This window comes from Chionomys nivalis, chromosome 11 (assembly GCF_950005125.1).
Source record: "Chionomys nivalis chromosome 11, mChiNiv1.1, whole genome shotgun sequence".
NCBI lineage: Eukaryota > Metazoa > Chordata > Mammalia > Rodentia > Cricetidae > Chionomys > Chionomys nivalis.
This window is the reverse complement of record NC_080096.1, coordinates 40403342-40427960: the sequence shown is the minus strand read 5'-3', so window position 1 is coordinate 40427960 and position 24619 is coordinate 40403342. Positions and strand designations below refer to the sequence as shown.

General features: G+C 42.5%; 2 protein-coding genes across 2 annotated transcripts in view; one reads left to right on the top strand and one right to left on the bottom strand.

Annotated features, from left to right (window-relative positions):
- Nucleotides 1–1662: 1662 nt before the first annotated feature.
- On the bottom strand, nt 1663–24448 carry Lrrc42 (leucine rich repeat containing 42). The gene is made up of 8 exons (XM_057784251.1): nt 24236–24448; nt 18294–18777; nt 11423–11554; nt 10064–10182; nt 8778–8866; nt 8223–8336; nt 4291–4375; nt 1663–2129 (listed from the first exon to the last, which is right to left on the bottom strand). The coding sequence occupies exons 2-8, from the start codon at nt 18761–18763 to the stop codon at nt 1876–1878; spliced, it is 1263 nt and encodes a 420-aa protein (XP_057640234.1). The 5' UTR covers nt 18764–18777; nt 24236–24448; the 3' UTR covers nt 1663–1875.
- Ift25 (intraflagellar transport 25) overlaps nt 24249–24619 on the top strand; it is a 28156-nt gene continuing 27785 nt past the window's right edge. Inside the window, exon 1 of the mRNA XM_057785590.1 lies at nt 24249–24343. The gene's annotated coding sequence lies outside the window, so the exon portion shown is untranslated. The remainder of the gene's footprint in view (nt 24344–24619) is intronic.

The following is a 24619-nucleotide window of genomic DNA, read 5'->3' as shown; positions in this document are numbered from 1 at the left end:
AGTCTACAGAGAGAGTTCCAGGTCAGCTAGGAATCCATAGAGAAATCCTATCTCTGACAAAATAGACCTTGAACTCTTCCTCTCTGACTCAGCCTGCCAAGCACTGAGATTACAGGCCTGTGTCACCACCTCTGTTCAGAGTATTTTTTATCACCATTTTACTCATTTACCATGGGCACTGGTATGAAGGTGTTGGATCCCTTGGAAGCTGGAGTTACAGTTGTGAGCTGCCATGTGGGTGCTGGGAATTGAACCCAGGGCCTCTGGAAGAGCAGTCAGTGCTCTTAACTGCTGAGCCACCTCTCCAGCGCCTCATCACCTTTTTAACATGTGACTGACCCCTGAAAATGGAAGCCTTCTGAGATGAACCCTTTGCTACCTAACGCCAAGTGTGCCTACAGCTAGGGTTCGAGCCTCTCGATACTCAGTATGGTCTGTAAACGAGCAGTGCTGGCATCATCTGGGTGCCTGCTAGAAATGCCCCATCTTTCCTTTAATGTCGCCCAGGCTAGCCTTGAATGTCTGACCTTCCTGCCTCCACCTCCAAATTTTGATGATAGGTATGTGTTGTACTCAGCTAGAAATTATGAATCGTAAGCCTCCTTCAGACCTGCTCAAGCTGACCCTTTTTTTTCCACCCGAGACAGGGGTTTTCTGTGTAGCTTTGGTGGTACTAGAACTCGCTATGGGGCTGGAAAGATGGCTCAGAGGTTAAGAGCACTGGCTGTTCTTCCAAAGGTCCTGAGTTCAATTCCCAGCAACCACATGGTGGCTCACAGCCATCTGTAGTGAGATCTAGTGTCCTCTTCTGGCCTGCAGGTGTACATGCAGGTAGAACACTGTATACATAATAAATAAATCTTTAAAAAAAAAAAAAATAGAACTCGCTATGTAGACCAGGCTGACCTGGAACTCAGAGATCCACCTGCCTTGGCTTCCCGCATGCTGGGATTAAAGCAGTGTGTCACTACCCCCAGCAAACTGTTGCTTGCTAAGCTGCCTCAACTGCACAGTCCTTACAAGGGTACCTGCTTCTTAACAAGTGCCCCCAGGTGTCAGGTGTGGTGGCACACACCCACACTCTGGCTAATCTGCCAGTCACCTGTCTTTGTAACCAAAAATGTATTGGCAGGCAGTTGTATTTATTTACTGTGTATAGCTGATATTTGTAACAAAATTCTTATGGCCTGAAAAACCTACAATATTTATCATTGGGTCTTTTCCAGTAGGTCTTAAGATGGAAAAGCTTCTGTCTTGTTACTTCCAAGGCTGCTATGAGTCATGGGATCTTGATGAATACCCTCAATGGCTAGGACTTCTAAAAATGTTAACTACTGTTGAGAATAAATGTAACAAAATGGACTTTGCAGCCAACTAGACAGGAGTGTAAATCCTAACTTCCACTTGTAAGCTCTGTGACATTAAACACGACACTTAACTCGAGGTTGAATGTTCTTGGCTCTACATTTCAGCTAGTTTCGTTTCTGCTTGCTATGAGGGTAGCGCATGCCCAGGGCAGCAGCCAATCAGTGGCAGTTTCATTCTCATTTCTGTTCTGTCAGCTGTGCCAAACCATAGCAGGAGCAAATGAAGCCAAACGTGTTAGTTCACATGGTGCTGCTTCCTGTGCTTTCAATCTGCAATCCACAAGCAGAACTCAACGAGAGCAAAAGAGTTTATTGAAAAAATTACTATGTATTGAAAATATACATTAGAAATTATTACATACGTTCATAGCATCCCCCTCCCCCACCACAAAAGTAGAAATATCTGTTTGCTATGCTAATGCCATAAGTAAATCCAAACCAAAGAAAAATCACCAGCAGGGTCTCCTCCTCGTGTGCTGAGGTGAGGGAAGGTTGACGGTATGTGTTGTCAGTAGGAATTCAGCAAGTCCCAGTCTTCCACGGTCAGACACATACACTTCTGCTTGGCCGGCTGTGCTGTGCTCTGCTCCTCCTCTGACTCCTCGAAAGCTCTCTTCTTGCTCTTCTTTGATTCTTGGCTCAACAGTGGCCCATGGCAGTCCGGAACCTTCTCCCTATAGAACTGGAGTTTTCCAGAAGAGTTCATGTGGGTGTCTGCCAGGGGACATTTCCTTGAGGCTTCCGTGAGAGCTCGTTTCTGATCTGTAAGAGTATTAAGGGGCTAGTGAGGAGTTTTCTGTACCGGTGGGTCAGGGTCTGCCAAAGTCTGAGAGACTGCCTAGGACTAAGATGAGTCCCTGGGGTGGTCTGGGCTGAGTGCTGGGTAGCAGGGGTGGTAGAAACCCTACTTAGTAGGTGCTTACTGGGTTTAAGTGAGTCTAACTAATACCCCGAGAATAAAAATTCTCTCAGCTTCCTACACAGAATGAATGACACAGAAATAATGTATATAAAGTGTCAGGGTCAGAAACATCCTCAAATTTCACAAATTGTTGGCTTCTTTTTTCTTTCAAAACCTGGCCCTGGCTGTGCCCTCTGAGGCACATGATCTGCCTCTGGAGTGTCTGTTATGTCCTAGGAGTCACCCCACTCCCACCCCAAGACAGTTTCTCTGTGTAGTCCTGGCTGTCCTGGAACTCACTCTGTAGACCAGACTGGCCTTAAACTCACAGAGATCCACCTGCCTCTGCCTCTTGAGTGCTGGGACTGAAGGTGTGTGTCACAATGCCTGGCTGTCCTAGGATTCTTATTTTGTCATCTCTATTGTTTCCTTCAGTTTATCAAATAATTCTTGTTTAAAATGACAAAATAAACACAACAGAATTCACCGTTTTAACCTATCTTCAGAACTTTTCTTTTTTCAGAGCTGGATGGACGAGGGCCTTAAGCATGCCAGGCAAGCATTCTACCACCAGCTGCAGCCCCTGCCCTCCAGACACTTTATTCTCTCCATTACTCTGTGTTTGTGGGTGTGTGTGTGTGCACACATATGTGCCACAGCACATGTACAGAGGTGAACGGACAACTTTCGGAGTTAATGCTCCCTTCCACCATGAGATCTGGGAGCACCCTCAGGCTGCTAGGTTTGCATGGCAAGCATGTTTACCCAATGAGCCATCTTAACAGTCCACAGAACTCTTTATCTTGTAGGCTAAAAGTCTGTAGCAATTAAAAAGTAATCCCCGACTTCCTCTATCCAACCACTATTCTTCAATGGCCCCGATGCTCTGGGAAGCTCACAAAGGAACAACCATAACACAGTATTTGTCCTCTCATGACTGCCTTATCTCATGTAACACGTCTTCAAGGCTCATTTGCCAAAATGTCCTTACCTTGAAAAAATAAAAAACTTGTATCATTTTAAACTGTATGTATCTATATAAGTAGGTACACATGAATGTAGGCACCTGGTAGACCATGTATGTTGGGTCCCCCAGAGGTGGAGGAGTTTCAGGCAGTCATGAGCCACCTGGCATGGCTGCTGAGAACTGAATTCAGGTGCTCTGTAAGAGCAGTGCGCACTCTTAACCACGGGGCCATTTCTCTAGCCCAAAACGTCCTTACTTTTTAAGACTGAATCACAATCCCTTGTACATTAAATACTGCATTCAGTTCATACATCTGTCTGTTGAAGGGCATTTGGGTTTCACTTCTTTTTTCTCTAGGTGAGATTGAATCCAGGGCCTTGCCCATGCTAGGTGACCCTTGTCCACTGAACTGCAACCCTAGTGCTGCTTCTACCTGCTGGTAACAATCTGTGCTGTTTCTTTTGTGCCACTACAAGTCTTCTTTGGGATGAGACAGACAAAGCTAATAAAAAGCAACTTTTCTGATGGTGGTGTTTACACTGTAGGCAACGTTGAGGGAATGATTTGTCTTAATGGTCATAAATAAGACAATACTATTACAATTAATTTTCCCACAGAGACAAGACAGGCTGTTTTCTTTCTGTTGTTTTTGTTTGTTTTGTTTTTTTGAGACAGTGTTTTTCTCTGTAGCTTTAGAGCCTGTCCTGGAACTGGCTCTGTAGACCAGGCTGGCCTTGAACTCAAAGAGATTCTCCTGCCTCTGCCTCCCAAGTGCTGGGATTAAAGGCGTGCACAACCACTGCCCAGACAGGCTGAGTGTTTTTTTTTTTTTTTTTTTTTTTTTTTGGTTTTTCGAGACAGGGTTTCTCTGTGGTTTTGGAGCCTTTCCTGGAACTAGCTCTTGTAGACCAGGCTGGTCTCGAACTCACAGAGATCCGCCTGCCTCTGCCTCCCAAGTGCTGGGATTAAAGGCATGCGCCACCACCGCCCGGCCAGGCTGAGTGTTTTAAGAGTGTAAAACCCAAGAGTAAAAACTCCAAAAAAAGAATTCTCACAGAAGCACTGGGCTGACTTCCGAGGCTCCGCATCTTTCCGCTGCCGCACAGCTTCCACGCTCACTCGCTCCCACTGCAGAACGATCTAAAAGGAATTTGGAAGATTTGAACCCAAACAAAAACTTGCAGTTTTAATCTCAAACTTTCTCCGTTCCCCTTGGTCTCTTTCCTTTTTTCTCCTCTTTTTTTAAATCAGGGAGGCAAGCACTATACTTTTGAACTAGTCTTTACTCCCTTTCTTGAAACACAAACCCATTGATAAATTTTGTTTCTAAGAATCAAGTCAGACTGGACAAGCAAATACGATGATCTATGTATCTGTGTGATGCAGGTCAGTATGCTGAGCCCACTCCTGCCCAATTACACTCTTGTTCTAAACTAGGAATCAACTGCACGAATTGCCCATCTTTAAATTGAACACTAAAGTCTAAAATCTTGGTTATATTACTTTTCACATACCCCCAGACCCTTCTTTTTCTTTTTTTAAATATATATATATATTTATTTATTTATTATGTATACAATATTCTGTCTGCATGTATGTCTGCAGGCCAGAAGAGGGCACTAGACCTCATTACAGATGGTTGTGAGCCACCATGTGGTTGCTGGGAATTGAACTCAGGATCTTTGGAAGAGCAGGCAATGCTCTTAACCACTGAGCCATCTCTCCAGCCCCCCAGACCCTTCTTATGCCTTGAAATGAATCTGTAATAGCTCATCTCGTCTATGTGTGCAGAATGCCCACATTTCTGTATTCTCATAGCACTTCAATTTCTATTTTTTAAAGATTTATTTGTTAATTATCTATAGGTGTTTTGTCTGCATGTATGCTGCAGGCCAAAAGAGGGCACCAGATCTCATTACAGATGGCTGTGAGTCACCATGTGGTTGCTGGGAATTGAATGAACTCAGGATATGTGGAAAAGCAGTCAGTGCTCTTAACCTCTGAATCATCTTTCCAGCCCCTCAATTACTATTTTTAACTGTTACAAATGTAATTTTACTTATTAGCTATTGCTAATTCTTTAGAAATTTGACTGAATATAAAACATACATGACAAAATGAAAACTAAATGATCATTTCAACATATCTTGAGTAACAACGACTTTGCATCTAATATTTCTTAGTAATGCAATGCAACGGTGATGACCACAAACGAGGAAAAACACTTGCAGATACAGAGCAGTCCAAGCATTAAGAATACAGACCTAGCATGGTGGAGTACAACTACAGTTTCAGAACTGTGAATTTGAGCTCATCCTAGGATACACAGTGAGACTCATGATACAAATAAAACCACAAGTTATAATAGCACGTTTACATTAAGAGGGCTCTTAGCTCTGGATTTAATTTCTGAATCTTGACATGTTACAAAGAGCTTAGTAATGGAATAAGTAACGGGGATGTTAAAGAATTGCATGAAGGGTCTATCACTATCTATCATGCAGAAAGCACTTGGAATATATTGGTTATGGACCCTTCAATATTTCCTGGTTATAGAAAATGGGTACTAGTCCAAGGGAAAGCCAAGATGGACTAAATCAATTTTGTGATTTAGTAGGAAATAAAGACACAATCCTTCCACTAACAGAAACAGAAGGGCTAACTGTGAATACAGAAAAAGAAAGCAAGTTTGGATAAATCGACTTTGAGGTGCCAGGAAGAAATATTGTAGATAATATTTAAGAATACATACGGTTTCTGATAGATGTGAGACATTCTTTCAGGACACTGAGAAACCTAAGATCACCAGGGGAGTAGAGATGTAAATGAGAAAAGAAAGGAGGAATCAGCTAAGAGAGAAAAACCCTAAGGTATGCAAGTTTATATTAAGTCACATAAAGGCTATCTGGCAGCTTCCAGAGACAGTTAAGTACAGAAGTGGAGGCTAAAACCAGATCACAAGGAAGGCAGCAAAGAGGGACAAGAGCCAAGAACACTGGGTGGAGGGACTCACTAGAATAAGGATAACTGGCATTTCCATACAGGACGCCATCACCATCAGAGAGTAACACTGGGAATACGGTGGTGAGGAAGCAAGGAAATATAATAAATATGACACAGGAAGCTGAAGGCCTTCAGGAATAGGACTGAAAGAAAAAAATAAACAAGGGCTGACCACTGAAATAAACTGGCATAGTTATTTCCTTTAGAAAGGAGGGAAGTAGAGTATGGTTGGAAAAGTAGAGGAAATTTGGAGAGAGAAAAGGAAGTGGGCTCCTGTTAGACAGCTTCCCTCTTCAGGGATGGGTCAGGCTGTAGTTTCCATAGAAGATTAACAGGAGGATGGAAAGTACTCTCTGAAGCCCTGGAGGTCCTGGGTGATGGCAGGAAGCTATGCTGGCTCAATCAATTACTTTGAGGTCACAGTGTTAAGTGTTTTATTTGATGTGTACTAAACCCAAAGAGAAATCCTGTTTTTGCTATTGGGTTTATGAGGCAGAACTCTCAAATCTCAGTCTCTGACTCCACAACCTATGTTCTTTCCACCATGACACTTGCTACCAACTTATAGGAGGTCCTGGCAAGAGCATCCCACATGTGTCCAAGTCTTCTAGATGCACCTAGGATGCAACCTGGGTTCCACTCTAGTAATTACTGCATCGTGCCCAGTCTGGAGCCAGCTTCAAGTGCTTCTGAAACACTTGACATAGGCCTATCTTCTTATCTACAGGAGGTGATAATATATTCAGGCAGCTGGACAGCTTCACCATCATGCCTTCTGGTTTAAAGCCAGGGAGAGACTCAGGACAAAGTCTTCCACGTTTCCACCAGGAAGCAACTGTTAAGTGTCTGAAGTGGAAAGGTGCCCACACAGGTGCGCTGTCATCTACCTGGTACTTTCTGACTTTCTATTCAAGGCTGTACTTTACCAATCTGGACAAGGGCAATATGAAATCAAGAGAGTCAAAGTCCAGGCCTTTCACTGGCAAACATCAAGAGAGAGAAAGACCAGGAGACTCCTCTCTAAGGCTATGGAAAAAGAAATAAGACCAAAAGAAAGGGAAGAGTCAGATTTGAACCCTTTACAGTGTGTGACACCAGTTAATTCTCTGTGGAGTGTAGCACACTGTTAAAAGAACAATTAGAGCAGATCTTCTTTATTTTTTGCATAGCAAGCCGTAACTTATTTCCTGAATCATTTGTAGAATAAGACAGCATTCTAGGCATGACACCCAGTCTATCAACCAGAGCAGGGAATATTAAGATCTGACATCCAGCCGGGTGATGGTGGCGCACGCCTTTAATCCCAGCACTCGGGAGGCAGAGGCAGGTGGATCTCTGTGAGTTCGAGACCAGCCTGGTCTACAGAGCAAGTTCCAGGACAGGCTCCAAAGCCACAGAGAAACCCTGTCTCGAAAAACCAAAAAAAAAAAAAAAAAAAAAAAAAGATCTGACATCCATGAATAGGGAAAATGTGGTACATTTACACAATGGAGTACTACTACACAGCAGAAAAAAATAATGACATTTTGATATTTGGAGGCAAATGGATGGGTCTAGAAAACATCATATTGAGTGAGGTAACTCAGACTCAGAAAGACAACTATCATAAGAACTCACTCATAAGTGGCTTTTAAACATAAAGAAAACCAGCCTACAATTCACAATCCCAGAGAACCTAGAAAACAATGAGGACCCTAAGAGAGACATGGATCTAATCTACATGGAAAGTAGAAAAAGACAAGATCTCCTGAGTAAATTTGGAGCACGAAGACCATGGGAGAGAGCTGAAGGGGAGAGGCGGGAGCAGAGAAAAACATATAACTCATTAAAATCCAGTACTACATAAGTAGATGGGTTTGTAACAGTCTATCACCAATGCTGACTGAGGTGAAGACTACAACTAAGCCAAAAGAGTATCAAAAGGATTAATGTTTATTCAATTTTTAGAATAAAAATGAACACTGTAGTGAAAAGTCTGGAGTACCTGGTCAGCCCATCCCTCTGTTTTGCAGTTACTATGATCAAATTCCTTCAAAGGCACTTTGGAGTGAACAAGGCCTATATGTGTCTGGAGCTTGTCCTTGACGGCTTTGATATCCTAGGGAGGGAGAAACACCAAAGACGTGAATACATTCTCCAATTCTTACCTGCTGTTAGTAGCAAAGCCCACCATAAATTAAGTGTGGTGGTACACACCTGTAATTCCAACAACAGGGAGACTGAGGCAGGAGGATCATAAATTCCAAACCAGCCCAGGCTATCCAATGAAATCAAAACACCAAAACAGCTGGGCATGGTGACCTGGGCCTGTGATTCCAGTATTCTAATAAGCTAAGGATTGCTGTAAATTTGAGGCCAGCCTGGGCTACATGGGAAATTCAAGTCCAGGAAGGGCTACATGGTAATACTGTATCTCAAAAAAGCAAAACAAAACTAAAAGAAGGCCATCATAAATAATACCTCTTTCTAAACACCAATTAACAGAAGCAAAGTACCAAATCATAAATTCTGTAAAAATGAAAGAAACCAAAAGTCTTACCTTTAGTCCTGTCCCAGATATATCTAAGCAGTTTAGTTTTCTAAAAGAAAATAGGTATCCAATTCCAGCATCTGTGATCTCAGGGTTACCTAGATGTCAAAAATAAGGCAGCATTCTGTCATAACTGTTGGTAAAACCCCCACAGTAAACTCAGAAAAAAAATATCCAGACAATAATAAGCTATAAAGTACAGTGGGTGAACTCTGCAGAGCAAATTCTTACAATATGAAGAAGCCACACTAGACCCTTCACAGCTCCAACTGCCTAGGCCTTGGATAGGCAGAAGGATGCATGATCAGCAGTAATCCCAAACAACTCCAGTGGAGCCGTGTGAAACAAATGAAATGGTTCGTATCTCTGTGCATCACCATTCACCTCTGAAGCACAGGCATGTGTTTGGTTTGAAAAGACTTCCAAGGGACTTACAAAGGGACTATCATTCCGCGTACTACCTTGTGTTTTTCCAGAAGCTTTTCTTACATATTACTTTCTCACATCAGAGAATGCTGCTTTAGCCATTTCCTCTAGGAATGCTACACACAGTGCCAGCTATACAGCAGATGCTCAAAAAGTATTTACCAAATAGGTAATTTCCCTGGGAAGTACGCCAGGGGATTCAATAACGTTACTGTGCAGAGGCCAAACCCAAGGTGCAGAGAAGTCAAGGAACTTGCCCCAGGGCACAAAGCCGTCATCTTCTCTTGCCTCGCGGTTTCCATTCGCTGGGGACCAACCACCTTGCCGCAGATGTGCTGCTGGACTCTCAAACTGCTGACTTTACCACTGGAGTCAAGGGATCTGGCTATTTTTTTTTCTTTTCTTTTTTTGATATAAGGTTTCTTGTGTAACCACCCTGGCAGTCCTGGAACTCACTCTGTAGACCAGGTTGGCCTTGAAATCACAAAGATCCACCTATGGTGGAATTAAAGGCATGTGCCACCACCGCCCAGAGAATCTGGGTAATCTAAAATTACCACAAGAGTGGATTTATTCGGCTTCTTGTTAAATAAATACTGATGAAAAGAACCTAAATGGCAGATGCCATGGACCAGTGACTCAAAGTACAGCAAATATCCTTATATATGCTCTTAAATTGGCGATACACTGGTTGGCAGGGCAAATCTGAAAAGCCTTTTACTCCCTGTAGAAAGTGGTGATAAGCCTCTGGCTTCAGTTCTGTCATTAGGCCACTATGGCTCCTAGAAGGTCAGCTGCCTTTCATCCTCTCAAATGAGAGGGATGATGACCCTAAAGCCATTCTCTAGACATCACTGCCCATAACTTACATGATAGATCTAACAGCGTCAGGCTCTCAAGTCCTCTTTTCATCACTCTCACTGGCGCTGTCATTTTCCGAATGCCGGCATCAGATAAGCAGTTATCCTTCAAGTGGAGCTGAGTTACACTACAGAAACAAAGTCCACAAAAAGTATCACTTAAATACTGTTTTTAGATGTTTCACTTAAAAACAAAATATTACAGCCTCTAAATATTATAAAAGTCCACCCAAATCCTACTAAGCTGTTGTTCTGTTTTAACTATCCTTTCCTGCTGCTGCTGTTCTTTTTTTTTTTTTTTTTTTTTTTTTTTTTTTTTTTTGAGACAGGGTTTCTCTATAGCTTTTGGTTCCTGTCCTGGAACTAGCTCTTGTAGACCAGGCTGGCCTCGAACTCACAGAGATCCGCCTGCCTCTGCCTCCCGAGTGCTGGGATTAAAGGCATGCGCCACCACCGCCCGGCTGCTGCTGTTCTTGAACTTTAAATTTCTTAAAGTAATTTTTTTAAAGATTTATTTATTTATTATGTATGCAGTATCCTGTCTGCAAGTATACCTGTAGGTCAGAAAAGGGCACCAGGTCTCATTATGGTTGCTGAGAATTGAACTCAGGACCTCTGGAAGAACAGCTAGTGCTCTTACCTCTGAGCCATCTCTCCAGCCCCCTTAAAATAAATTTTTTATGTACCATGTTTTGCTTGCATGCATGTCTGTGCACCATGTGTGTACCTGGTACCTGAGGAAGCTAGAAGAGGGCATAAAATCCTTTGGAACTGGAATTATAGACAACTGTCAACCACTATGAGGGTGCTGGGAACTGAACCTAGGTCCTCTCCAAGAGCAGCAAGTGCTCTTAACCACTGAGCCGTCTTTCCAGTCCCAAATTTTTGTTACATGTATTTAGTTTTGTGTGTGGACAGTGGGAGGGATAGATATACCATGGTGAAAGCGTGGGGGTCAGAGGACAGCTGTGGGAATTGGTTCTCTCAATCATAAGGGCTCTGGGAATTGAGCTCAGTTCATCAGGCTTGGTGACAAATGACTTTACCCAATGAGTCAGGTTTCCAGCCCCAATTTTTTATCTCTTGCTATAATAAACTAGGAATGGACAAATATGGAACAACATTTTTTAGTCCTGATGGTTTCAATTACTACAGGTGAAATAAAGGTTAATCAGAAAAAAAAAGAACAAATCAATTCTAAGAGTTATCCAATCTATATTGCTATATCAAGTAAACAGAGGTTCAAAAGATTTTAGAAAAACAATTATTAAATAAACACAGGAAACTAAGTTGCATTCCTTAAGATGATCCCACTGGCTCATCCTTTTAAAAATAAAACAATTATTTAAAGTGACAGCGGGCTGGTACCTAGATAGGGCCTCATTGGTGAGATGTTCTAGAAGTTCATGTTCATCTCCAAGCTTGCAACAGGAAAGATCCAGGCGAGTCAGCTCCCGGAAAGACTTGATTTCTTCAAGTTTTTCTGCAATCACCAAATACCTGTGCCGTGTGGAGAGCAATCAAGAGCTTATCTTTTAGAACTTCTGATTTGTGGCCTTGTGGCACAAAGAAAGTGAAATTAGCTCACATCCCTGACACTGTATCACATGAGCTGGACTAATTAATACATACCTCAAAAAGCTTGGTTCACGATGGTGGGACAAACATTCTAAATAAAGAGAAGTGCATGACATAGGCAAGCCACAAGAAAAAACATCCAGTTTGTAATTAGTCAGACCTTAGTGGTAGTGCTGGGATTTCCCCTGGAAATTTCCAAACTCTTTAGTACACTCAAAATTTCAATTACTCATTTTTTTTTTTTTGAGGAAGGGTCTCACTCTGTAATCTAGGCTCGCCTTGAACGCATAAATCTTCTGCCTCAATGAGCCCAAGCTTTGATCTACATATACTCAAAAATATTTCAAAAGTTATCTAGCAGATCACATTTTATCTTCCTACCAACACTTAAGTCTGAGCACCTGTCCACACCACTGGAGCTCTGTTACCCTAACTAGCCCAAAAGTATGTGGCAGCATGACTCTCATTTGGATGCTTACTAAGACAAACTATGAGCATGAGTGATTTAATGACAGTGGAGCACCTTGCCAAGTGGTTATCAGGAAGCATCAGGGAGGCCTCTGGAGAGGAAAGAAGATCAAGATGGCATTTCACAGCCTGGCTGGGCTCTGCCCTGCCTTCTACTTGTCCATTTATTTCTAATGAGGTCAGTGGGAAAAAAAAAATAAAAGGGATTAGGTGTGACAGAAACAGAGAAGAGGTTTCTAAGATACTAGGGTAGCTTGACAGTGCCAAGAGCATCTATTTCTCATATACTTTCCTTTTGGAGGCCTGGAAGTTTCTACAGCAGAAGAGTATGCTAGGGTTAGTGAGAGTACAGCTCTCTTACTCAGCAGGATCTTAACTGCCAAAAACAGGATGGATACTCAGAAGGGCAAACTATTTCCTTCCTATAGCCAACTGAAATTATTGGTAATCAAATGGACCTACTAGGTAGACGTTTGAGGTACTGAGACCCTCTTTAAATTGAAAAGTTTAAGCTGCCAGCGACAGCTCAGCTGGGGACACAAGCAAGCATGACTTACTCAGACTACTGTGGCTGCACTGTAAATAAAGCCTTCCTATCACAGTACTGAAGTGTGTTAAGGGGGATTTAGGGGATTACTGGCAATTAGAGAAAAGAAAACACACATCGTTTGATCAATTACCAAAACATTTTCAGTAATTCTGAAATAAGGGTGAAGGACGTAACGCTGTGTAATGTGATTAAGAAACATTATGGAACTCAAGGCTCAGGCATTCTAGGCACAGGCAGTACTAAATGTTAACCTAGGATACAAAGGTTCCAGATTCTCGTTTGCAGCTAGTATTCCAAATGACCTTCAGGCCCAAACATCAGAAAAACAATACAACACACACACACTTTAGTGTCACATAGACCTGAGTTTGAATTCTTTTTACTGTTTTGTGGGGGGAGAGGCACAGAGAGACACACACAGAGATGGGGAGTTGGTTAGCTGTCAGGTTTGTATCATTGGGAGGTAAGTGCCTTTCTTTACACAATGTGCCTTCCTGCCAGCCCCAGTCTATATTCTAACAGCTTTAATTACTTGCTCCATCATTTAACCCTTCTGAGCTTCAATTTTTCCAGCTATAAGACTGCATCTTCCCATTCTTTTTTTTCCAGAATTATCTTTAAATAGTGGTGGTTATAACTACTTGATTAACATAGGAAGATATTTTTAGGAAGACACACTTGCTCTCTGTGACCACCATTGGACTAAAGCACGAGGGAGGAGTCTTGTCTAGCTGGAGCACAGCTGTGAAGACACTGGCTTCTCCTGTTGGCACACAGCTTCTGGGCCTGACATAAGACCACAAACAAATGTCTCACCTGCCTGATTCTCTTATTTTCAATTATTTTCTCAGAGTCCTTCCTCCTGGCCTGGCCCCTTTGGTGTTGGTACATCCTCTGCCACAGCAGCCCTGGGTTGCAAACATATCCCCACAGCCCTGGTCTCTAAATGTTCTTCTGGGTAGTCAAAAGAGAGGGTTTAGGTCACAACTGAAAACTCACTTGTACCTGAATAAAAATGCCAAGTTTGGAATTGCTTTAACAAAACATAATCAAAAGATTATGTTGAAAATGTTCCCTATATTTTATTATAAACATAATACATGATCATAAAGTAAATGGGGGAGAGACTAAGAAACCACAGAAAGTATAAAAAAAAATAAAACCAATTGCAATATGCCCACATAGACATTAGAGGTTCTTTTTTCTCAACAACATACAAAAACATTTTTAAAACAAAATTTTGGATTAAAATGGGAAAAAAAAATTAAGTCATCCCAAATTACCTTGAATTCAATCATTAGTACCACAAAATTATTGTTGCCGGGCGGTGGTGGCACACACCTTTAATCCTAGCACTTGGGAGGCAGAGGCAGGCGGATCTTTGTGAGTTCGAGGCCAGCCTGGTCTAAAGAGGTAGTTCCAGGACAGGCTTCAAAGCTACAGAGAAACCCTGTCTCAAAAAACCAAAAAAAAAAAAAAAAAAAAAAAAAAAATCCTTTTTTTTTTTTTTAAAAAAAAAAGAATCTGGCCAGGTGTGGTAGATCACACCTATAATCTCAGCACTTGTTAGTTCGAAGGCAGCCTGGTCTACAAAGTGAGTTTCAGAACAGCCAAGTAGGTTGCAGAGAAACCTTGTTTCAAAAACACAAAACAAAACAAAAATGTCCAGCAAAGCATTTGCCATTCATGTCTCAGGACTGAAGTAAAATCCCTAAGGTCCAAGAAATAGCTAACTCAACAAGTTGTTCTCTAATCTCTGTGTGTCATGGCACACCATACAGGCCATGGTATGCATGTACCTACTCACACATACAATGAAGTTTTTTAAAAAGCCCATCTGCAGCTGGGCATGGTGATACACATCTTTAATTCCAGCACTTGGGAGGCAGAGGCGGGAGGATCTCTGAGTTCAGGACCAGCCTGGTCTACAGAGTGAGTTCCAAGACAGCCAGGGCTATACAGAGAAACCCTGTTTCGGAAAAACAAAACAATAAAACAAAACAAAACAAAACAAAAAAACAAACCATCTGCCTAAAAAAATATTTTTTTAAATCGTAGAAATGGGGTTTTGCTCCATAGCTCTCTTTGGCCTTATACTGGCTCCCTAACTTGCCTTAAACTCACTGCAATCTTCCTGTCTCAGCCTCCTGAGTGCTAGAATTATAGGTGTTATTTACGCCTAGGTTCAATTTTCTCATCTATCATATTTTGAACATTTTACCACATCATTTAAATTATCTTAAAATATTATCTTAACTTCATTATCTGACTGTACCATAATGTGCTTAACAAATTCTCTAGCTTTCAGCTTCTCACTGCTACAAATAGTGCTACAAAGAATACTGTTATCACATTAGATTGAATAGATATTTTAAAAATTATTATTATTATTTCCTTTTTTGAGACAGAATCCTACAATGCAGCCTGGGCTGTCCTGGAATTCTCTATGTAGCCCAGGATGACCTGGAACTCAGAGAGCCTCTACCTCCTGAGTGTTGGGATTAAAGATGTGGGCCACCATGTCCAGATTAAGTTATTTTTAAAACAAGACCTCAATGTGTAGCCCACGCTGGCCATGAACTCCTGGGCCTTCTACTTCACAGCCTTGTGAGTGCTAGGATTGCAGTTGTGTGCCATTATGACTGGGCTAACAAGAGAGGCTCTTTTTTCGGTCAAGTTTCAGTTCCTGTCTATGCTTGAAGCCAGAAGAACAGAAACAAGAAGGTTGACTGCTTTCACTGTAACGTTTGTAATAGCCACCTTCTTGAAGCCCAAATTTCCTCTGTAAGGTGGATGCTACTTTACAGGGGATCATAATACCTGTTGAAATAGGTAATAAGTAGAATTATACATCAAGCATGGTGGTGTATGCCTGTACTCTCAGTCAGGGAAGAGGGAGAAAGATTAGCCATGAGTTTGAGGGCGACTGGATTTACACTGAGGTGCAAGCACACTTTCACAGTGCAACCTTGTCTCAAAACACCGAAGCAAACAAGTAAGTAAAGTGAGCCATGGGTTAAACAAATCATGTGACTGTTTTTAGGGCTCTCAATACATATTGCCAAACTACTTTCCAGAAATGTTACACTTATGAATTATTTTGGTACTGGAGCTGTTACATTATTTATATGCTCATCAAATGTGAATTAAAGTGATTATTTTCACAATCTAACCAATTAGACTACAAAATAATAGGGACAAATAGCATTTTCAAAACTATTAGAAATATTTAGGCTGTAAAAAAAAAAAACTGGGGAAAGTAGGGAAGTAGAATACCAGTTGTACAGCATACACTTTCAAGTGAATAAACTATGTATCGGAACATTATTCTTGTGGTGGGAGTGTAAAATATCTTATATTTCCAAAATATGAAGTTTTTATACATAATTTTATTTTTCATCCTTCTAATTTTTTACAATAAACATAAATAACTTGGAATAAAAGTGAGGTAGGGCAAGGTGGCACATGCCTATAGCACCTAGGAGGCTGAGGCAGGAGATTGGCTGTATAAGGTCAACCTGAGCTAGTACAAGATCTTACCAAGGAAGGAAAGAATGGGGTGGGGGATAAAATGTGGAATAAATTGGCTTTGTCATTTATCAACATAAGTGTTTTCCTTTCACTGGCAGCAGTCCCATGTCCTGCCACAACTGAGGCCACAGCACAGACACAGCTTTCAGGAAATGCCTGCTTCATGCAAGTGCAAGATTCTGCTCTGCATGTTCTTTAGGCTTTGCCTTTTTAAAGTAATATATGTGACCTGACCTGGGGTGCAATCACTAACTCTTGAGCCAATTAAATAAAGGCTAGTTGTGCTTTTCTGCATGTTTTATGAGTTTTATCTTGTATTTTTCTGGTATTGCTTTCTCTTTTATTGTATACTTTTTGTCTGGCCTCATTTTATAGGTCATATTTATTAAATTCATCTTAATGGTAAATTGGCAGGTTGGAGAAATGTGTCTCAGATAGAATACTTAACTAGCACACATACAGTCCAGGTTGGATCTTCAGAACCACATACACACACACAAATGAACTAATAGCAAACTGCCTTTTAATCATAAAAAAGTTCAGATGGGCTGGGCAGTGGTGGCTCATGCCTTTACTCCCAGCCCTCAGGAGGCAGAGGTAGGTGAGTTTGAGGCCAGCTTGGACTACAGAGAGACTTCCAGGACAGCTAGGACTGTTACATAAAGAAACTCTGCCTGGAAAAACAAACAAACATACAAAAAAACCCAATACTGATTATAAATGGGTTTAAAATTGTAAAGAAAGGTACATAGGTATATGAAGCATGTAGCAATCTACATTTCCAGTCTGACAAACTAGAAAGCCACAAAAAGATGTAAATGGTCAGAGTATCTCTGTAGTAATCAAAAAAAAAAAAAAAAAAAAAAAAAAAGACAGTAGTTGGTCTCCGGGAGAGGAAACATAAAATGAGAGAGATGTTACAATCTTCTGTGCTCATTGAACTGTCTGCTAGTTTTTACTCTTTTAAAAGTAGTAGGTGTTCTTAAAGTTCTCTTAAATGATAGTGAAATAAATATTATATTTCAAATATACATAAAGGTACATGAGTAGCAGAAAATTAGTAAAAAAAAAATCTGCTTTGTAAGGAGACAGGTTTAGGTGCTGGGAACTTTTCTGAGCATTTCCAAACTTTTGGATGTTTGATTTTTTTTTAAATATACAGACATTTAAAAAATTTATTTATTTTTATTTTATGTACATTGGTGTTTTGCCATGGGTATTTGATCCCCTGAAACAGGAATTACAAACAGTTGTGAGCTGCCATGTGGATGTTAGGAATTGAACCTGGGTCTTCTGGAAGAATAACCAGTGCTCTTAACCACTGAGGCAACTCTCCAGCCCTGGGATGTTTGAAATTTTAATCACACATTTTTTAATGTTACTTTTTTTTTTTCTTTTTCAAGACAGGATTTTTAATGTTACTTTTTAACCTAACATTCAATATTTAGTGTTCTTAAAACTGAAACAGGACCAAGAATTCTGCGTACTAATCTTCACTTTCCCAAGGGTATACCAAGAGATATTTGGCAGGTCATATTTTGTCTCTCCTGTATTCTCTTATGACAAAAGTTGACTCCAAGGGAGCATGATGGTACACACTTGTACTCAAGAAGCTGAGGAGGAGGACAGTTAGAGTCCAGCTGTGTTTTGTCAGACGGAGTTTCCCTGTGTGGGCCTGGCTGTCCTCAAATCTACCTGCTTCTGCCTCAGCCTCCTGAGAGCTGGGAGTAAAGGTATGCACCACCACTACCAGGCAAGACCAACTGTTCTAGACCAGCCTGGTCAATATAGCAAAACTGTACTTCAAATGGAAAAATTTTAAAAAAAGGAAAAGAGAGAGAAGTTGGTTGCAAAATATTTTTATCTATTGAAAGAATTGTGGCAGCCACCTATCCTTATAGCACATTTCTTAAAAACAGGGCTAAGTGTTGTAGAAGATGAGGGAAGACAGTGATTGCCCCCCCTCCCTTAAAATGGCCTGGACTTTGAATGTTTAAGTTTGAAATTGAAAGTACTGTCTAATGGCAGAGTTCATAAGCCCACTAAGTCCCGGGGGCTGGCAGGATAAACACATTCACTGAAGTACTCAAACATCCTAATGAGAATACCCACCTGTTCCTTAAGCACAGCGAGCAAAGCACCAGACTCCCATAGGCCTCAGTGAACTTCTGCAGAGCCCTGAGCCCCGCACCTGGCTCTGTGAATTTCTGTCTGGCTTCAGCAGCAGAAAAGAGCTTTTCAGCAATCTGCTCTGGAAAGCCAATAAGGGAATCAATGTGATCAACATTGTCGGAGATGAAGCCCAACACCAGGCTGAAGAGGGATTTGGCAGAGTAACGCAGATTCCCCTCGCGGGTGTATGTGAAGATGAAGTGATCAGTCTTCTCTTTCTGTGCAGTGTCTTCCCTGTTCATGCACAGCTCCACAGAAAAGCCTTTGGGAAAGAGTCTGAAAGGCCGTGGCTTCTGCAGGCTGCTCTTCACACCATCCAGAGCCAGATTGACCATGTGGAGCTGCCCATTTTCTCGAACGTAGATGGGCCCCGGATCCACGTGGGTTTCTGAGTTGAGGTAGTAAGCCATTGCCTTGATTTCAGCTGTAAAAGCAAGGCACACGAAAGCAAATCCAATTAAAATGTTATCTGTAACATCAATTTCACCTTACTATGCCCCCAGCTTTATGATCCTACCACTAAGGAAAGCAAAACCCACCAGTTGCTGAGAACTCTGTCACTATGAGGCACCTAACTGTTTCTACCTGACATGCCTCTTTTCACTTTTCTCACCGACTTAGTAATCTACTCATCCTTCACAATTTTAAGCTCAAATTTCATTTCTAAAATTCACTCCGAAGTTACCAAAAATGCCAGCAACAATTCTTTTAGAAGTAAATTCACAGCAGTACAGTTTATGTTAGCAGAGCAATAGGAACATCCTAAATGTCCAACACTGGAGTGTTAGTAAATAAAGTATATACTCCATTTCATCAGATATTATGAACACATTGAAATCTTGGAATTAAAAATGTTTACACACAGAAAGAAAGACAGAAGTAAGTAACCCTGGACTGCTTTGGCACCTTCCACACATCTCTCTGTTGTACTTGGCTTGCTGTCCTATTGATTTGCTTCTGGGCCTGTCTTTGCTGCTTTGTACACAGAGAGAAAGACCACATTTAATTCGTCCAGACTCCATAACAGGACTCTGGCACATTATAGTCCCTGGGGGGAATGCTATGGAAACTAGTTTAGTTCCACAAGCCTTAAGTAAACTACAAGCAACAAGATGTTGAATTTGAATTTAAAGTAAAGACCCCCCCCCAAAAAAAAGAATAAATAAAGCTATTATAGTCCTCAAGAGTGTCAGATCTGTTCAGGTTCTGTTAGAGCACCCTAAGGTTTAAGAAGAAAAAAAAAAGCAGTTGGGTGTTTCTTCAGTCATGCTGGTGACATTATGTATCCAAGAATTAACTGTAATAAATACTTGTTTTCTTGGATAAATGAGATTTCAAATTACATGAGAAATGGCTATGTTACATAAAGAGACCAGATTATTATTTCTACAACAAGAAAGAAGGAAAAAAAATGTGAATTTTAATGCAATGTAGGCCTGTCAGCATTTTTAAAGGATTTGAAATTATCCCTCAAAGACTCTGGCTGACTTTTAGAGTGAACTCAGCTTCTGTAACAATGCCTACAACGTAGCCCTGAAGCCACTTACAAGTGTCAGCAAACAATTAAATGAATGACAAAAATGCTGAGTCTCTGGAGATCAAACAGTGATCCGGTTTGTGGGAATCAGTACTATCCATTTTTCTCCTGAGAATAATTATGTGTATAAAGTACAGCAGGAAAGAGGGCCGAGCCCAGCCCTGGAGCTTCATCCTTTCCAGCTCATCCACTAAGACCTATTCTGTGGCCCTGCCAACACTGCACGGGTAAACTGGCCACTCACTCGACCCACTGGAATTGGCTTAGTTTACTGCTTTTGGTTGTTCTGCCTGACCTAGCTATTTCCTGCTCATCATTAACATTCAGCTCAACCATCACTCACCATTCTCCTGGGAAACTTCTCCAAGCCCTGTACCAGTCCATGCCTGTCTTGTTTTCCCAGAGCTCCCAGTGTTTCCTTTTACACAACACTTAGCACTGTGTACTATGTTCACTTGTTACTGTATCCAAACGGAGTTCTTTGAAGGAAAGGCACTTGATATCTCTTACTCAGGCCTAACATGGTGCTGAGTAAGCACTCAACAGATATGTGCTGAACTGAATGAGACCTCAAAGGGGGCAGATTTAGTGCTCTGATATTGTTGCTAGGAGCCAGCGCCTCTTCCAGGCAACAGCTGCAAGCTCCTTCCCCCACTTGTCAGCCCTTCTGCAGGTGGTAGAAACGGAGCAGATGATGGGGCTATATTGCTACTGGTACTACCAAGGGAGAAAAACAAAACAACTCAAGTAAAAACCAGTTTAAAAAAGAAAAAAAGCCTTGTGATAGTGCCAGCTCTAACCCTCCATACTCTTCTCTTGCCAGCATTCAGGGTCTGCTGCTGAAGAGATGCCCCCTCCCACTTCTTTTAAGCGCTTCTTTTAGCAGGGGCAAGTATTTGGTTCCTTCGACTTCACAGACCATAATCCTACCCAGGAGAAAAAGAAAACATCCTTTGATCTTTAAGAGTAGATCTTCAGAGGCAACTCTAAGTATCAGAAAGTAGATTCTCGGTATGGCCCTAAAAAAGAAATTATCTGATACATAGACAAGAAAATGAACAAATGAGTGAATGAAGGAAAGAAAATATTTTAACATCACCACCATTTCAGAGCGGCCTGAAGCTTACTATATAGTCCACGCTGGCTTCAAACTCACAGCGATCCTTTTACCACAGCTTTCCAAGGGCTGGGATTACAGGCATAAGCCACCATGCTTAGCCTAATGATTTACTGTAACAGCAGAAAGGCAAATCCTATGGAAGATAATGTACCTTAGTAGACCAACACACCAGAATTCTGACAAGCAGAAAGAGGGAAGAAAAAGACAAAAACCCAGGTTCTACATACATGTACTGCTCTTAATCCTCATCTCTAACAATAACCTTCCACAAACTTTGGAGTAAAATGGAATGAATGGATGACAAGGATTCATGAAAATTAGAAGTCTGATTCCATCCAGCAGAGGGCACAAGTAGGTTGGAACCAGAATGCGGATGCTAATACCTCAATCTACCCCAAATCCTGACACCTTTACCTTCCAAGGATCATTTTCAAAAAAAGGGGGCAGTTATATGACTACATCATATCTTTAGACTAGTCATCAAATTGTACTCTCCTTTTAAATGACAAAAAAATTTCAGTATTTCCTTAAGAGTAAATCTACACCATTTGTCCAGGCAGTAATCCAAGGCTTTACTTTCTTCAATTATACTACTTGAAGAACTACCCTTAGTTTAGGGAATCATGGTAACTTTTTTTTTTTAACATCCTGTATTCTCCCAATAAGGCACTTCCTGAAGTTTGTAAGGTACTATAAAATGATCTAAGGATTAAATGAATGCCTGAACTTTCAACTTTAAGAACCATAAAGGGTAGAGCGTCTATACTGGGTATTGTTCACGGCGGCCTATTACAAACTGACCTCTTAAGAGACAGAGCCTTTTCTTGCTTGGGGGAAGGGGGTGCTCATCCAGATTGGAAAATTCAGATAATAGAATAACAATGTTCAGTGTAGCTCTCTTGTCAGATTAACAGAGTGACAGGCAGTGTGGTGGGTCTTCCGGCCACCACAGAGAAGCAGGGTTGTGACCTAGCTAACAGTCTGGTTCAGTAGTGCATCACCATACGTGAATTAAAGGGAGCACAGAGCATATCATTTCTTCAAATAAATGAAACGTAACCTTAGTATGTTAAAACTTCAGTTCTCACTGGGTGGTGGTGGCGCACGCCTTTAATCCCAGGACTTGGGAGGCAAAGGCAGGAGGATGTCTATGAGTTCAAAGCCAGCCTGGTCTATAGAGTGACTTCCAGGACAGGCTCCAACACTACAACAGAGAAATCCTGCCTGGAAAAACAAAAAACCCAAACAAACAACAGTTCAATTCTCTACAACTTTTTTTTTTTTTGGTTTTTTCGAGACAGGGCTTCTCTGTGGCTTTGGAGTCTGTCCTGGAACTGGCTCTGTAGACCAGGCTGGTCTCGAACTCACAGAGATCCGCCTGCCTCTGCCTCCCGAGTGCTGGGATTAAAGGCATGCGCCACCACAGCCCGGATCTCTACAACTTCTTTAAATAAGAGACAAGCTAAAATAATTGATAACTAAACATGATAGTTTTTAAGCCCTGAAGCCAGTTTCCAAGCAAAAAGCACAATAATTATCCCAGCCAGGTGAACTGGAGGGAAAGAAGAAGAAACAAGGCAACGGGTAACAGTGCTTAAACTGTGAGCTAAGCCTATAGTTAATTTGAAGGAAAAAAAAACCAACCTTAGTAGATCAATTAACAATCTCTTAAGAATAATAAATAGGCCAAAGAAATGACAGATGTTAATGATACCAGATGTGATTGAAAGCTACCATTTACTATGTACCTACCAGCTGGCAAGCACTGCTGGATACAGCATAAAATGATGTCATGCAGTCACGGATTCTATGAGGTCAATATTGCTTCTTAATGGATGAAGAGGTTCAGAGAAATGGCATAACTTACTTAAGGCTCACAAGTGCTGAGTGACACAGCCTGGATTCAATCACAGGGCTGTATAACTCCAAAGCACAAGATCTTTCCACTTGCTGGATGCTGTACCTCAAGAATAAAAATACAACACCCAGCCCTAAAAATGTCTTTAAAACACTCAAAAATCACCCTCACCTTGGTTCTCACACATTGGCTCAAGCTGGGGGTTAAGAGGGCAGGGAATAGATTAAAAAACAAAACAGTGGTCATCTGAGGAAAGAGTGGGTGGAAACAGAACCAGGGCTGTCTTAAGGATGAGGTATTCCTCCTCCTCTCTGCCCCGGCATAAATCCGCCATATCCACACACCAGGAAAACATCTGTCAACCCATGACCTTCATCTCAAGACTGCAGACACCTTTGGTTTATCTGAAAATGCAGTGACTTTTGAAATCCGAACAGCAAGTGGTTCTAAACTATCTCTAACCAACTAACCATTCACCTTCATTGTTCTGTGTCACCGCCATTATTCAGTTTGCCACTACTTCTTTTTCCTGTAACTTGCACTTCCCTACCTGCGTTCCCCCCAAGCTGCAGACACTCAGGCACATCTAGGCCCTTGCTCTCCCCAAGAGCAAGCTAATCTCTCCCACATCCTGATAGTTTTACCCACTCCATAGCTTTTCATACAAAAAAAAAAAAATCCCCACCCTCCTAATTCTAACCTTGCCCATTCACCATTCGCAGCTCTTCAACTCATCTTCTCTCACACCTCAGACTCTTTCGTGCCCCTCAAAATTCGGCCCCGGACCTCCAGACTCAATCCCCACCTCCATCTGCCTCCCCGCGCCCTTTTCCAGCCCCCATCCTCCTCTCTCTCGCCATAGGGGTTCCTCCAGCACCCTACTCTCTCCATCTCTTTCCTGGGTTTGCGTCCTCAACCTTCACAACCCCCTTTCTTCACGCCTCACCATCCCCAACTTCACGATCCCACAGCCTCAACTTGTTTCTTCCCTGCCCCCAAGCCCCACCCCTCCCCCTATTCCAATCCTAGCTCCTTCCCTCCGTGCACGCCTCAACCCCTTTTCTTCTGCCCCTTCCCCAGCACTCCACCCAAGCCTCTCCCCAAGTCCACCCAAGCTGAATCCGTTCCCTCTCCCGCCCAGAACCCCAATTCTCCCACACACCCTCAGACTAACCCCACACACCGCCGACCCCACCCTCAAGCCCACCTCAGACACCCCTACATCTCCATCCTCCCACCTCTCCCTCGGAGAGCTCCACCTCGTCCCTAGGGCCTTCCCCTCCCCCAGCCCCTCACACTCTGCCCGCCCCCGTCCCCATGCCCTGCCCGAGGCTCGGCGAGCGGCCCTGCCCGCGGCCGCCACCTACCTGTGCCCCTGCCCGGGGCAGCGAGCGGCAGCACCTCACAGGCGGCTCCTTCCTCCACAGCCCGGCTGACCGTGAAGCAGGCGGCTCGGCACCTAGGCCACAAAGCCCGTAAGGGTGGGACACACACAGAGGGTGGCAAGAGGGAGGGGCTGGGGGCGACCTGGCGCTGCGGGACCGCGGGACCAGCGGGGCGGGGGAGGCCTCGGCTGGGTAGGCGCGCGTGCGCGGGGCCGGCATGGGGGGCGTGGCCTATCTTGGAGGTGGGCGGGGTTGGGGCGGGGCGGGGCCGGGAGTGGGGTGGGACAGAGGCTCCGAGCGAGCTGGGTAGTAGCGGGGAAAGGGTGGAAGGGGCGGGGCTGGACGGCGCGCGTGCGTGCCCGCGCG

Bases quoted from the DNA above. Each gene is read 5' to 3' on its own strand.
- Lrrc42 (XM_057784251.1), bottom strand. From the start codon at position 18,763: ATGGCTTACTACCTCAACTCAGAAACCCACGTGGATCCGGGGCCCATC. The intron at 11,555-18,293 runs GTGGGTATTCTC...CACACGGCACAG, and splicing joins TCGCTGTGCTTAAGGAACAG to GTATTTGGTGATTGCAGAAA. The intron at 10,183-11,422 runs GTACCAGCCCGC...TTGTTTCTGTAG, and splicing joins ACCAATGAGGCCCTATCTAG to TGTAACTCAGCTCCACTTGA.